This window comes from Ovis aries, chromosome 11, assembly GCF_016772045.2.
Source record: "Ovis aries strain OAR_USU_Benz2616 breed Rambouillet chromosome 11, ARS-UI_Ramb_v3.0, whole genome shotgun sequence".
Classification (NCBI taxonomy): Eukaryota; Metazoa; Chordata; class Mammalia; order Artiodactyla; family Bovidae; genus Ovis; species Ovis aries.
Window position 1 is genome coordinate 46,479,144 of NC_056064.1, and position 12,559 is coordinate 46,491,702.

General features: G+C 35.6%; 1 protein-coding gene across 2 annotated transcripts in view; it reads left to right on the forward strand.

The window, feature by feature from the left end:
- The window catches only part of EFCAB3 (EF-hand calcium binding domain 3), a 152,759-nt gene that overhangs the window by 35,809 nt on the left and 104,391 nt on the right, over positions 1-12,559 (forward strand). For both annotated transcript variants that reach the window (XM_060395751.1, XM_027974361.3), the window contains 4 exons: positions 944-997; positions 1,704-1,808; positions 10,682-10,735; positions 11,205-11,309. In XM_060395751.1, the coding sequence (XP_060251734.1) occupies positions 944-997; positions 1,704-1,808; positions 10,682-10,735; positions 11,205-11,309 (318 nt within the window). The remainder of the gene's footprint in view (positions 1-943; positions 998-1,703; positions 1,809-10,681; positions 10,736-11,204; positions 11,310-12,559) is intronic.

Consider the following 12,559-nt stretch of genomic DNA (forward strand, 5'->3'; position numbering starts at 1 on the left):
TTAATAGATGGATAGATTATGTAGTGAGAGATATTAACTAACTAGATGGGGGCAACTTTTCACAACGTGTATATATGAAATAATCACAGTGTACAGTTTTAATTAAAGCCGAAATAGAAAACAAGACAAAACTAGGAAAAATTTTTTTTTCTCTCCCAGTCTAGTGAGTGAGGAATACAAAAAGTAAAAGGTGAAGAAATGGAATGAATGTGTTCGTCATACTTAGAGTCTTTTTTCCCCCAAGCTTATGCTTATATAGGGCTTCCCAGGTGGCACTAGTGGTAAAGAACTCACCTGCCAGTGCAGGAGGCATAAGAGACATGGGTTCGATCCCTGGGTTGGAAAGATCCCCTGGAGGAGGTCATGGCAACTCACTCTGGTATTCTTACCAGGAAAACGCCACAGACAAAGGACCCTTGCGGGCTACAGTCCATAGGAATGCAAAAAGTCAAATAAAACATCTAACTAGAAGAAAAAAAAATTCTTGGCAACTGCAAAATTCTTGCATTTTACTCCATAGTTTAAGAATTTTATATAATTGGGACCTGTATTAGTCTGCTCAGGCTGCCATAACAAAATACCACAGTCTGTGTGACTTAAGAGAAATTTATTTTCTCTACGTTCTGGATGCAGGGAAATCCAGGATCACCACGTCATTTTATTTGGTTTCTGGTGAAGATTTTCTTCCTAGCTTGCAGACAGCTGCCTTCTTACTGTGTCTTCACATGGCAGAGTGGAGAGAAAAAAAAATCTTCCTCTTATAAGGCCACAGTCCTATTGGATTAGGGCTCCACCCTTACAACCTCATTTAATCTTAATTACCTCCTAAAGACTTTATTTCCAAATACAGTCACACTGGGGAATAGGGCTGCAACGTATGAAATTAAGGGGACATGATTTAGGTCATAGCAGGATTATATCTAAATTTTGTTTTATTTTGTAGTTGAGAGAAAAGTTAAACTGGATAGACTTCTAGATGAAGTACAAGAACTTCTAGGTGAGTGAGAAGAAATAATAAGGAATAATTTTTAAAATCTCAATACTTAACAAAAGAAGTTATTTTTAAAGTATTTTCTGTTAGCCTGTCCATGACATATTAATCCTGCTACTACATCTGTTTTAATTGGTAATGTATACATAACTGAAAAGACAGCTTTATAAGCTAAATGTTATTCATTATTATAATTAATTGTTATCTACTTCTTATTTTAAAGGCTATAGTATAATGCCTCAATAATAAACCTTTTATGCTTTGGTATTTCTCAATAATATTATTATTTTCCTGCTGTTCTAAAAGCAAAATGGCAAGGCCAATTACACATGTAGATAATATGACCACTGAGAAGAAGCTCATAATTCAGGCAAAAATAAAACAATAGAGCAAATATTACATGCTGGCAGAATTATTTGCACCAGAAAATTTAATGAGCTGTTACAGAAATACTGATTTTCTGCATGCTGTGTTTGTTACTTTTTCCCAACATTGAAGAACTCCATTTTACCAGAAGGAAACTATTTCTGAATCCCCCTTCTAATTCTAAGTAATTAAACAATACTTAATCTTTCTATTGCTTTTTATCCTATATTTGTGGATGATGCTACACAAACAGTTGATATTAGTAGTAGTAGTGGTATTATTTGTATTTTTATTACTATTACTATTATTTAAAGTTTGACCTTTCATCATTGTTTTATTTTTTAAGGGGAGGTACTTGACCATAACGATCTGGGAAATCTTCTGAAAGACATAGGGTTAAGAGACCAACTGAAGGAGAATTCTGTGTTGAGAAAAAGTTTGCCACTCGATGGTGAGCATTTAATTTACCAATGAAGTATTCATCCATTCAGTGAAAGTGAATTGGTTGCCATTAGGTACTAGACATTATAATAGGCTCTGAGTCACAGAGATGAATAAAACAAAAGTCCAGTTCATAAAAGTACTCAAGGTAGAGAGAGCACATACTTCCCACCCCCAAAAAAACAAAGAAAAGAAACAAACAGTATACACAATGGTAAGTGCTCTATGTTCATACGTATGCACTGCTGTGAAGTACAAAGGAAATTTTGAACAACTATTCTTGGAGGCTCTTCACAGTGTGTATATCAATTCACACAGTGCTGAAAGGTTTAATAGTAGAAGGTAACAAAATCTAAAAGTGTGTGTGAGACAGCAAAAGAGACACACGTATTGAATAGTCTTTTGGACTCTGTGGGAGAGGGAGAGGGTGGGATGATTTGGGAAAATGGCATTGAAACATGTATAATATCATATATGAAAGGAGTCTCCAGCCCAGGTTCAATGCACGATACTGGATTCTTGGGGCTGGTGCACTGGGATGACCCAGAGGGATGGTATGGGGCGGGAGGAGGGAGGGGGGGTTCAGGATGGAGAACACGTGTATACCTGTGGCGGATACATGGTGATGTATGGCAAAACCAATACAATATTGTAAAGTAATTAACCTCCAATTAAAATAAATAAATTTATTTTAAAAAAAGAACAAAGAGGCACAACTGACCATGTAAAATCCCATGTTGATATAGTATAGAAAACACAGTGTATTCACATTATGTGGAGGAATACTTTGTTAATTTGGCTAACTCAAATCAATAATTCAGATATAATCCATCTGTACAATGATGATGGTAAAGCTAAAATGATGGCTGTGAAAATATGAAAATGCTTTAAAATATTTAAAACATATAATAAAGATGTTAGCTATTAGATTTTTAATTAGTGAAATGCAAATCAAAACTACAGAGAGGTACCACCTGACATGGGTCAGAATGACCATCATTAAAAGTCTGCAAATAACAAATGCTGGAGAGGATGTAAAGAAAAGGGAATCCTCCTACACTGTTGGTGGGAATGTCAGTTGGTTTGGCTACTGTGGAAAACACTATGGAGGTTCCTTAAAAAACTGAAAATAGAATTTTGCTATTTGATCCTACAATCCTGCTCCTGGGCATATATCCAGAAAAGATGAAGGCTTTAATTCAAAAAGATACAGGCACCACAGTGTTCATAGCAGCACTATTTATTACAATAGCCAAGGCATGGAAGCAGGCTAAATGTCCATTGACAGATGAATGGATAAAGAAGATGTAGTGTGTATATATATATATATATATATATATATATATATATATGTATGTGTGTATATATATATATATATACACAATAGAATATTATTCAACCATAAAAAAGAATAAAATAATGCCATTTGCCGCAACATGAATGGAACTAGAGATTATCATACTGAGTAAAGTAAGTCAGACAGAGGACCAATCATATCACTTAAATATAGAATATTTTAAAATTATGCAAATGAACATATTTACAAAGCAGAAATAGACTCACAGACACAGAGAGCAAACTTGTGGTTACCAAGGAGAAAGGGAGAAGAAAGGACAAATTGGAAATTTGGGATTAAGAGATACACACTACTATATATAAAATATATAAACAGCAAGGACCTACTGTATAGCACAAGGAACTATATTTAATATTTTGTAATAACCTATAAAGAAAAAATCTGGGAAGAATATATAAGTATATATATATGCAAACTGAGTCATTTTGCTGTACACCTGAAACATTATAAAGCAATTATATGTCAATTTGAAAAATAACAAAATAAAATATTTTGCTGAAATAAGTATAAAAAAGTGAAATTAAGAGAATTTTCAGGAAAATGATAAAGGAAAATCTCAACATAACAGCTGTGCATCGAGACTAGAGAGAGTATAAAGTAGATAACTAAAGAGAACCTACAGAATAGTTCAGGGATCTCTACTCAGTGCTTTGTGATGACCTAAATTGGAAGGAGGAAATCCAAAAACGAGAAGATATATGTATATGTATACTTGATTCACTTTGCTGCACAGTGGAAACTAACACAACCTGGTAAAGCAGAGATACTCCAATAAAAATTAATTTTTAAAAAAGATGAGAGAAATTGTTTACCTTAGAGCAGAAGAATATTGTCTCCAAAAAAAATGATAGTCTGGGGACTAGTAGAATATCTAACATTATTTGAACATATTGAGAGGAGATTTTTCAGTTCTGTTTGAGAGTTAGAGATTAATTAACTAACTACATAGATACATTGGAAACTAAGCAAAATAAGACATTGTTGCTAATGAACTTATTTGCAGGGTAGAAATAGAGACACAGTAGTCGAGAACAGATTTATGGACTGAAGGGGGGCGGGGGTGGGAAGGTGGGACAATTGAAAGAGTAGCCTTGACATATTTACCCCACCCTGTGTGAAGTAGCTAGCTGGTGGGAAGCTGCTGTATAATAGCTCAGGGCGCTCAGCCCAGTGTGTGATGACCTAGATGGGTGGAATGAGGGGTGGGAGGGAGGCCCAAGAGGGAAAGGATATAGCTATATACCTATAGCTGATTCACTTTGTTGTACAGCAGACACTAACACAACACTGTAAATTAATTTTACGCCAATAAAAAAACTGAAAAAAAAGTCAATCGTTAACTGCAAGAAAGACAAAAATTTCAATATGAAAGGAAATGTATTAATAGTTATAACCTATTGTGGAATGGGAAGTATCCATTATGTGGCTTAGTTATAATATTTATATAGTCATAATAATGAGAAGTTAATCTCAATTACCAACCCCCGCGAAAAGTGTTATATAATCATAATGGAAAAACAAGAAAGGGCAAAAGTGTGGGGGGAAGAGACAAAAAATCTCACATTTTACAGAAGAAAGACCATTGGGTAATATCAAAGGCTAGTGACTGATTCTCATGTGAAAGTCTAAAAGCAAGAAACTGACTCAGCAGAAAAACAAATGTCATATATTAATGCATATGTACAGCATCTAGAAAGATGGTGCTGATGAACCTATTTGCAAAGGCAGCAGTGGAGACTCAGACAGAGAGATCAGACCTGTGGACACAGTGGGGGTGGGAAGGAGAAGTGGGACCAATGGAGAGGCCCTACCATATGTGAAAACAGGTCGCCAGTGGGAGTTTGCTGTATGAATCAGGGAGCTCTAACCAGCGCTCTGTGACAGCCTCGAGGGGTGGGATGGGGTGAGAGGTGGGAGGGAGGGTCAAGGAGGAGGCTGATTCATGTTGATGTATGGCAGAAACCAACACAATATTGTAAAGCAATTATCCGTCAATTAAAAATAATTTAAAAAAAGAAGAAGACGACGACTCAGGTCATCAGTAATGACAGACCAAAGAGAGAAAGGCTTGTTTGAAGTTCCTTGTACTTTCAAGATTAGGTTTTTCTTTTTCACTTTTGAGGTTTTGTGAGGTAAGGACACAAAGTTTTTTTCATGGACTGAGTGAAAGATGTACACTCTTATCTTCTTGACGTATGTCTAGTGTTTAGCAATTCTTTTGTTATTAAATTTTAACTTTATTATATTCTGGTCAGAAAATACATTATATGTGATATTGATCCCTTGGGAATTTTTCTAGGGTAGCTTTATTACTGAAAACATAGTCTGTTTTCTTTAGTATTCTATGTGTTCTTCCAAAAAAATATACATTCTGTTAGTAAGTGTGCTTTAACATTAATTGCATTGTTCAAATCTTCAATATGTATTTTATTTTTGTTGGCTTGGTATGTGTTTCTAAATAGGGATGTAAAAAACCTCCAACTATAATTATACTATTTCTCCTTGCAGTTGTCAGTTGTTGCTTTATATATTAATAGCTGCAGGCCTCATTGTTAGGTGTGTACATATTTATGGTGAAAATATATTTTGTTCTATTGATCCTTTTATAGATAAATAACATCCTTCCTTATCCTTTGAGGTATTTTGCCGTAATTCCTATTTGAGTAAGAGGATTGCTACCCCAGCTTTGTCATGCTGTTGTTATCAACTTTTCTATTCTTTTTACTCTGTGTCTCTTGTAGACAACATATTATTTGGTTTTGTTTTTCAGCATACTCTGACAGTTTATGTTTTGTGATTGTTGAGTTGAACTCATTTATGATTATTATAATTACTGTAACGTAGGACATAGTTCTGCTATCATATTTCATAGTTTGCAGTATTTTTGTTACTTTTTTCAACCTTTATAATTTCCATTATGTTCCTTGAATCTTCTTCTGGAAGTTGAAAAGTTATAGTGGTTGTCCTTATTGAGACATATTCATGGCCATTTACCCTAATGATTCCTTAAACTTGTCAATCTATATCTTCCCCCAGTTAAGACAAGATTTTAGCACACTTTCATGACCGATTTGTCAACTTAACTTGCTTCCTATCCCAATCATATTGATATTTATCCAGGATGTGTAAGAGTCAGTTATTATGGATAATATTCTTTCTCCTTTCCCTCTGTACCTAGCTGAGTTTAGTCGCTTAGTCATGTCTGACTCTTTACAACCCCGTGGACTGTGGCCCGCCAGGCTCTTCTGTCCATGACGATTCTCCAGGCAAAAATACTGGAGTGGATTGCCATTTCCTCCTCCAGGGGAATCTTCCCAACCCAGGGATCACACCCAGGTCTCTGGCATTGCAGGCAGATTCTTTACCACCTGAGCCACCAGGGAAGCAGTCTGTACCTAGACTCTTTGTAAATCTGCAACAGACTTAACCAAAATATCTGAAGATTTTTTTCTTCCCATACCTCTTGTATTCTCTCCTACATTTGCTTTCTTATTGAGAGCTTACTTTAAAAACTATTTTCAATATGAGTCTCTGTAGGATTAATACTAAACGTTGAATACCTGAGAATATTTTTTCATTATGCCCTTACACTTAAGTAACATTTTGTGTGTAAGTTCAAAGTTATTTTAATATTTCAAATAATAACTGCTCCAATGCCTTTCAGCATCTAGAATTACTGTTAAGAAATCTGATTTTTCTTCTTTTATAGATGAATTACTTTTCTCTTTGAAGGACTTTAGAATTTTATTCTTTAATTTCTTTTTATTCAATATTTTTAAAGTCACTATTATGTGTTCTCCTGGCAATCCTGATTCCAGCTTGTGCTTCTTCCAGCCCAGCGTTTCTCATGATGTACTCTGCATATAAGTTATATAAGCAGGGTGACAATATACAGCCTTGAAGTGCTCCTTTTCTTATTTGGAACCAGTCTGTTGTTCCATGTCCAGTTCTAACTGTTGCTTCCTGACCTGCATACAGGTTTCTCAAGAGGCAGGTCAGGTGGTCTGGTATTCCTATCTATTTCAGAATTTTCCACAGTTTATTGTGATCCACACAGTCAAAGGCTTTGGCATAGTCAATAAAGCAGAAATAGATGTTTTCTGGAACTCTCTTGCTTTTTCCATGATCCAGCGGATGTTGGCAATTTGATCTCTGGTTCCTCTGCTTTTTCTAAAACCAGCTTGAACATCTGGAAGTTCACTGTTCACGTATTGCTGAAGCCTGGCTTGGAGAATTTTGAGCATTACTTTACTAGTGTGTGAGATGAGTGCAATTGTGTGGTGGTTTGAGCATTCTTTAGCTTTGACTTTCTTTGGAATTGGAATGAAAACTGACCTTTTCCAGTCCTGCGGCCACTGCTGAGTTTTCCAAATTTGCTGGCATATTGAGTGCAGCACTTTCACAGCCTTATCTTTCAGAATTGGAAATAGCTCAACTGGAATTCCATCACCTCCACTAGCTTTGTTCATAGTGATTCTTCCTAAGGCCCACTTGACTTCACATTCCAGGATGTCTAGCTCTAGGTGAGTGACCACACCATCATGATTATCTGGGTCGTGAAGCTCTTTTTTGTACAGTTCTTCCATGTATTCTTGCCATCTCTTCTTAATATCTTCTGCTCTGTTAGGTCCATATCATTTCTGTCCTTTATCGAGCCCATCTTTGCATGAAATGTTCTCTTGGCATCTCTAATTTTCCTGAAGAGATCTCTAGTCTTTCCCATTCTATTGTTTTCCTCTATTTCTTTGCATTGATTGCTGAGGAAGGCTTTCTTATCTCTCCTTGCTATTCTTTGGAACTCTGTATTCAAATGGGTATATCTTTCCTTTTCCCCTTTGTTTTTCACTTCCCTTCTTTTCACAGCTATCTGTAAGGCCTCCTCAGACAGCCATTTTGCTTTTTTGTATTTCTTTTTCTTGGGGATGGTCTTGATTCCTATATCCTGTACAGTGTCACGAACCTTGTCCATAGTTCATCAGGCACTGTCTATCAGATCTAGTCTCTTAAATCTATTTCTCACTTCCACTGTATAATCATAAGAGATTTGATTTAGGTCATACCTGAATGGTCTAGTGGTTTTCTCCACTTTATTCAATTTCAGTCTGAATTTGGCAATAAGTAGTTCATGATCTGAGCCACAGTCAGCTCCTGGACCAACCTAGACAGCATATTCAAAAGCAGAGACATTACTTTGCCAACAAAGGTCCATCTAGTCAAGGCTATAGTTTTTCCAGTGGTCATGTATGGATGTGAGAGTTGGACTATAAGGAAAGCTGAGCACCTAAGAATTGATGCTTTTGAACTGTGGTGTTGGAGAAGACTCTTGAGAGTCCCTTGGACTGCAAGGAGATCCAACCAGTCCATCTAAAGGAGATTAGTCCTGGGTGTTCATTGGAAGGACTGATGCTGAAGCTGAAACTCCAGTACTTTGGCCACCTGATGCTAGAGCTGACTCATTTGAAAAGACCCTGATGCTGGGAAAGATTGAGGGCAGGACGAGAAGAGGACGACAGAGGATGAGATGGTTGGATGGCATCACCGAATCAATGGACATGGGTTTGGGTGGACTCCGAGAGTTGGTGATGGACAGAGAGGCCTGGCATGCTGTGGTTCATGGAGTCCCAAAGAGTCGAACACGACTGAGTGACTGAACTGAACTGAACTGATTATGTGTTCAGGTTGGGACTTTCTTTATCTCCTCTGTTTTAACCTGTATGAGCCCTTCTAATATAAGGTCTTTAATCTCTCTCTGATCCTGGAAATTTCAATTCATTACTTCTTCAGATAATTTCTCTTTGCTATATTTTTTTTCTCTTCTTTCAGAATGCCTATTACCCAAAGATTAGCACTCTTACTTCTATACTCATATCTTGTAACTTTCCATTTTCTACCTTTTTATCCTTCCTTGCTACCTTCTGGGGGTTCCTCAATCTGGTTGGACAGCCCACTGATTAGTTTTTCAGCTCTTTTCATTGTACTCTATCTCATCTATTATATTTCTGTATTTAAATGTTTTATACCTAATCTTTTATAACTAGTATTTCCATTGATTCTTTTTATACTTTATTATTCTTATTATTTCATCTAATATCTTCTTTTCTTAAGTATATTTGCCACACTTACTTTAAATTCCTGGTCCTTTTATTCCAATAATTCTGATTCAAATGGTATATGTTATCCAATTTGTTTTCTTTTGAAGTAGTTGTACATCTCAGAAGGCTACTTACTTTGGTCCCATAAGTTCTTTCTCTCTTAGAGTATCATTACGTGTTTGGAAATGCACCTTCAGTAAGGGTCTAAGGTTAGGCTCCAGCCTATATTAGCCTCTGTTGGGTTTAAAGAGAAGGGAATGGATGAACCCCAGGGCAGAGAGACCCAGACATTGTTGATCATATTCCCAAGTTGAAACTTTCAAGCAGCACCTCTGGTCAGAGCTTCACCTTTAAACTCAGAAAGAAACAAAATTGGAAGAAAGTCTATCTAGATTGCAATCCATCAGCCCTCAAGGCTGAGAAGAGGATGATTAAATATCTGAAGGCAGACTGTCCATCTTCACCTGTATACATTAGATCCTCTCTCCTAAAGTCTATAAGTCTATGTACCGCCCTGATAGTACCGTCTAGATCCTTCACCTGCAGTCTAGGCTTTTCCTGCTGCTTTCTGTGGTGGAAGGGGTAGACAATGATAACTTAAGAATCATAATAAAGACAAGGACAGACATTTTTAATGTTTCACCCATTGATCCTTTAACTGTCACTTCTAGTAGGCCTTCCAATGTAGGCTGTAAACCACCCCCCCCCACACACACACACACCCCAGTACAGTTTTCCATTTTCCAAGAGATTTTGCTGTGACTTTTCATTTAGTTCCTAAAATCCAGTTTTCACTCTTATTTCAGTTTTTTCCAGGGCTCATTTCTGGAGAGGGTGTCAGATATCCATGCTAGTTCCCCATCTAAAATAGAAATCAATCTTTGAATTTCTGTAAAATATGAAGCCTGTGATGATAACAGATGACATTTCACTAGGGATTTCTTTGCAGAAGAGTTTATTCTCATTGGCTTGACAATGAAAATATATAAAACAATATCCATTTGATGTCACATGAAAATATGGAGAAATGTTCAATACTACCATTCAAAGACAGCCTGTCATCATCAGTTGTTTTAGCTCAGGAATCAGCTACTGTTCATTCATTCATGAGTCTCACAATATCTGATGCTATCCTTGGGAACATTTATATGCTTGAGCTTAAGCAGAGGAGTAGAAAAGGAAAAATCAGATGAAAAAAGCGAGTGAGAAATGAGAAGGTTGTGGCAAGGTACCGCTTATAATTGTTTCATTTGCCAAAAGAAGAAAAGTGATTTGATTTACTATTTTAAAAGTTTTTCCCCATTTGTCTCTTAGTTGGCATATAAATAGGAAAAAAATGAGTAAAATTATAAGAATGTTCTTTTTTAACTTGCCAGGATTTTTGAATTATTTCAGCTGATTTCATCAGTTACTGTATTGTTCCTTATGTTCCAGCTGCTGGAAAGCTGTACAAACATAAGCTCCTGGATGGCATAAAGTCTCTCAAAGGTGAGCGAAAATGCAGATGAAATTGGGACTTCTCACGATTTTCACTTGCTTTTTTGAAAAATAGCATTTATTTTTTTGGTGGTAACAAATTTGTCAGTCTAACATGTTCATTTATCAAGTATTTTTGTCTCATTGTTTACTGCTTTGAACATAACTAGCTTTGAAGAAATTATTTTTGTTTCTATCATTGCATTTCAAGTTCTATTTTCTTTCTATAACTATAAAGGCAGTTTCTTACCAAAATTCACCAGATTTGCCTAATTTTTTACTTTCTTCCTTATAAATGTTGCATAAGAACTATAATCAAATCCTCTGGACAAAAATGAGGCATAAGTTCTGTTCTTGATTCTTAAATCACTTTATTGTTCCTTTGATTTTTTACTCTCTAATTAATGCGTGGATATGTCTAGCACTTTTCACTTTGTCATCATTGTTTGTTTTTCTCATTCCCACTCTATTTTTACCTAAGGAGTGGATCTTAATGTTAATAAGCTGGACTCCTTCATGGAAAATACAGGCTTTAAGATTGAAGAAGAAGAACATAAAGACCTGCTAAACCACTTGCCCGTGGATGGTGAGCTGCTCCTGGTGAAATTTTTGCTTCATATATGAGAATTGCTGAGAGTATATTTAAAGTTGTGCAGATATACTAAAAAACAAGAGATAAGGGCCCAGTTCTCAAGAATGCATCAATTTGTGCAGTGGACCTTATTGAGTGCCTACTATACATAAGCTATTTAAAATATAAAAATGAAGGGTGCTATACATAAGCTATTAGAAATATAAAAGTGACAGTGTCCTCTAAAAGTTCACAGTCTAGTAAAAAGGCTTGTATGTTAACAAGTCCTCATAATGGCTATGTGGTTGTGTTATAATAAGAAAAATGTTTTCATTAAGATTCTAAAGGAGGGAAAAGCTAAGTTTGCCCAGAAAAAGATCAGAGAAAACTTATCAGGTATGTAGAAATTCTTCACTAAAAAAAAATCCTAGATGAGGAAAGCAGTGCATGAAAAAGCATAAAATCATGCAAAATCACATGGTTAGGGAACTAACAAGAATTTCTCTATGGCTAGGATATGGGGTCACACAGAGTTGGACATGACTGAAGTGATTTAGCAGCAGCAACAGCAGGATATACACTTCATGTCATAAAGTTGCAGAAAACAAGCTGAAAAGACTAGAACCTTAAACCAAGCGTTAGAGTTTTAGCCTTCTTTCTGTTGAATTATTTTGGTAATTTGTGCCTTTTTAAGGAATTTTCCCATTTAATTTAAATTGTCTAATTTGTTGACATGAAGTTATTCATAGTATTTCTTTATAATCCTGTTAGTTTCTGTAAAATTAGTGTTGGTCTCCTGATTTTGATCTGTCTTCTCTCTTTTTATTTGGTTAGTCTAGCTAAGAATTTGACAGTTTTGTTGATCTTTCCGAAGAGCCGACATCAATTTTCCCTACTGATTTTTTGCTTTCCATTTTATTGATTTTACTTCTAATCTCTTTTATTTCCTTCTTTCATTTTACATTGGATTTAGTTTGCTCTTTGTTTTCTAGATTCTTAAAATGAAAATTTAGATTATTAATTTCAGATTTTTCTTTTTTTCTAACATAATTGTTTTCAACTATAATCCAAAAATTTTGATACGGCTTCATTTTCATTCAACTAGAAATACTTTCTAATTTCCCATTTATCTTAAAATGTGTTTTTAATTTCCAAATATTTGTGTATTTCTTAAATTTCCTTCTACTATTGATTTTGAATTAATTCCACTGTAGTCAGAGAACATACTTCCTGTGATCTCACAACTGAATGAGACTTTTTTATGA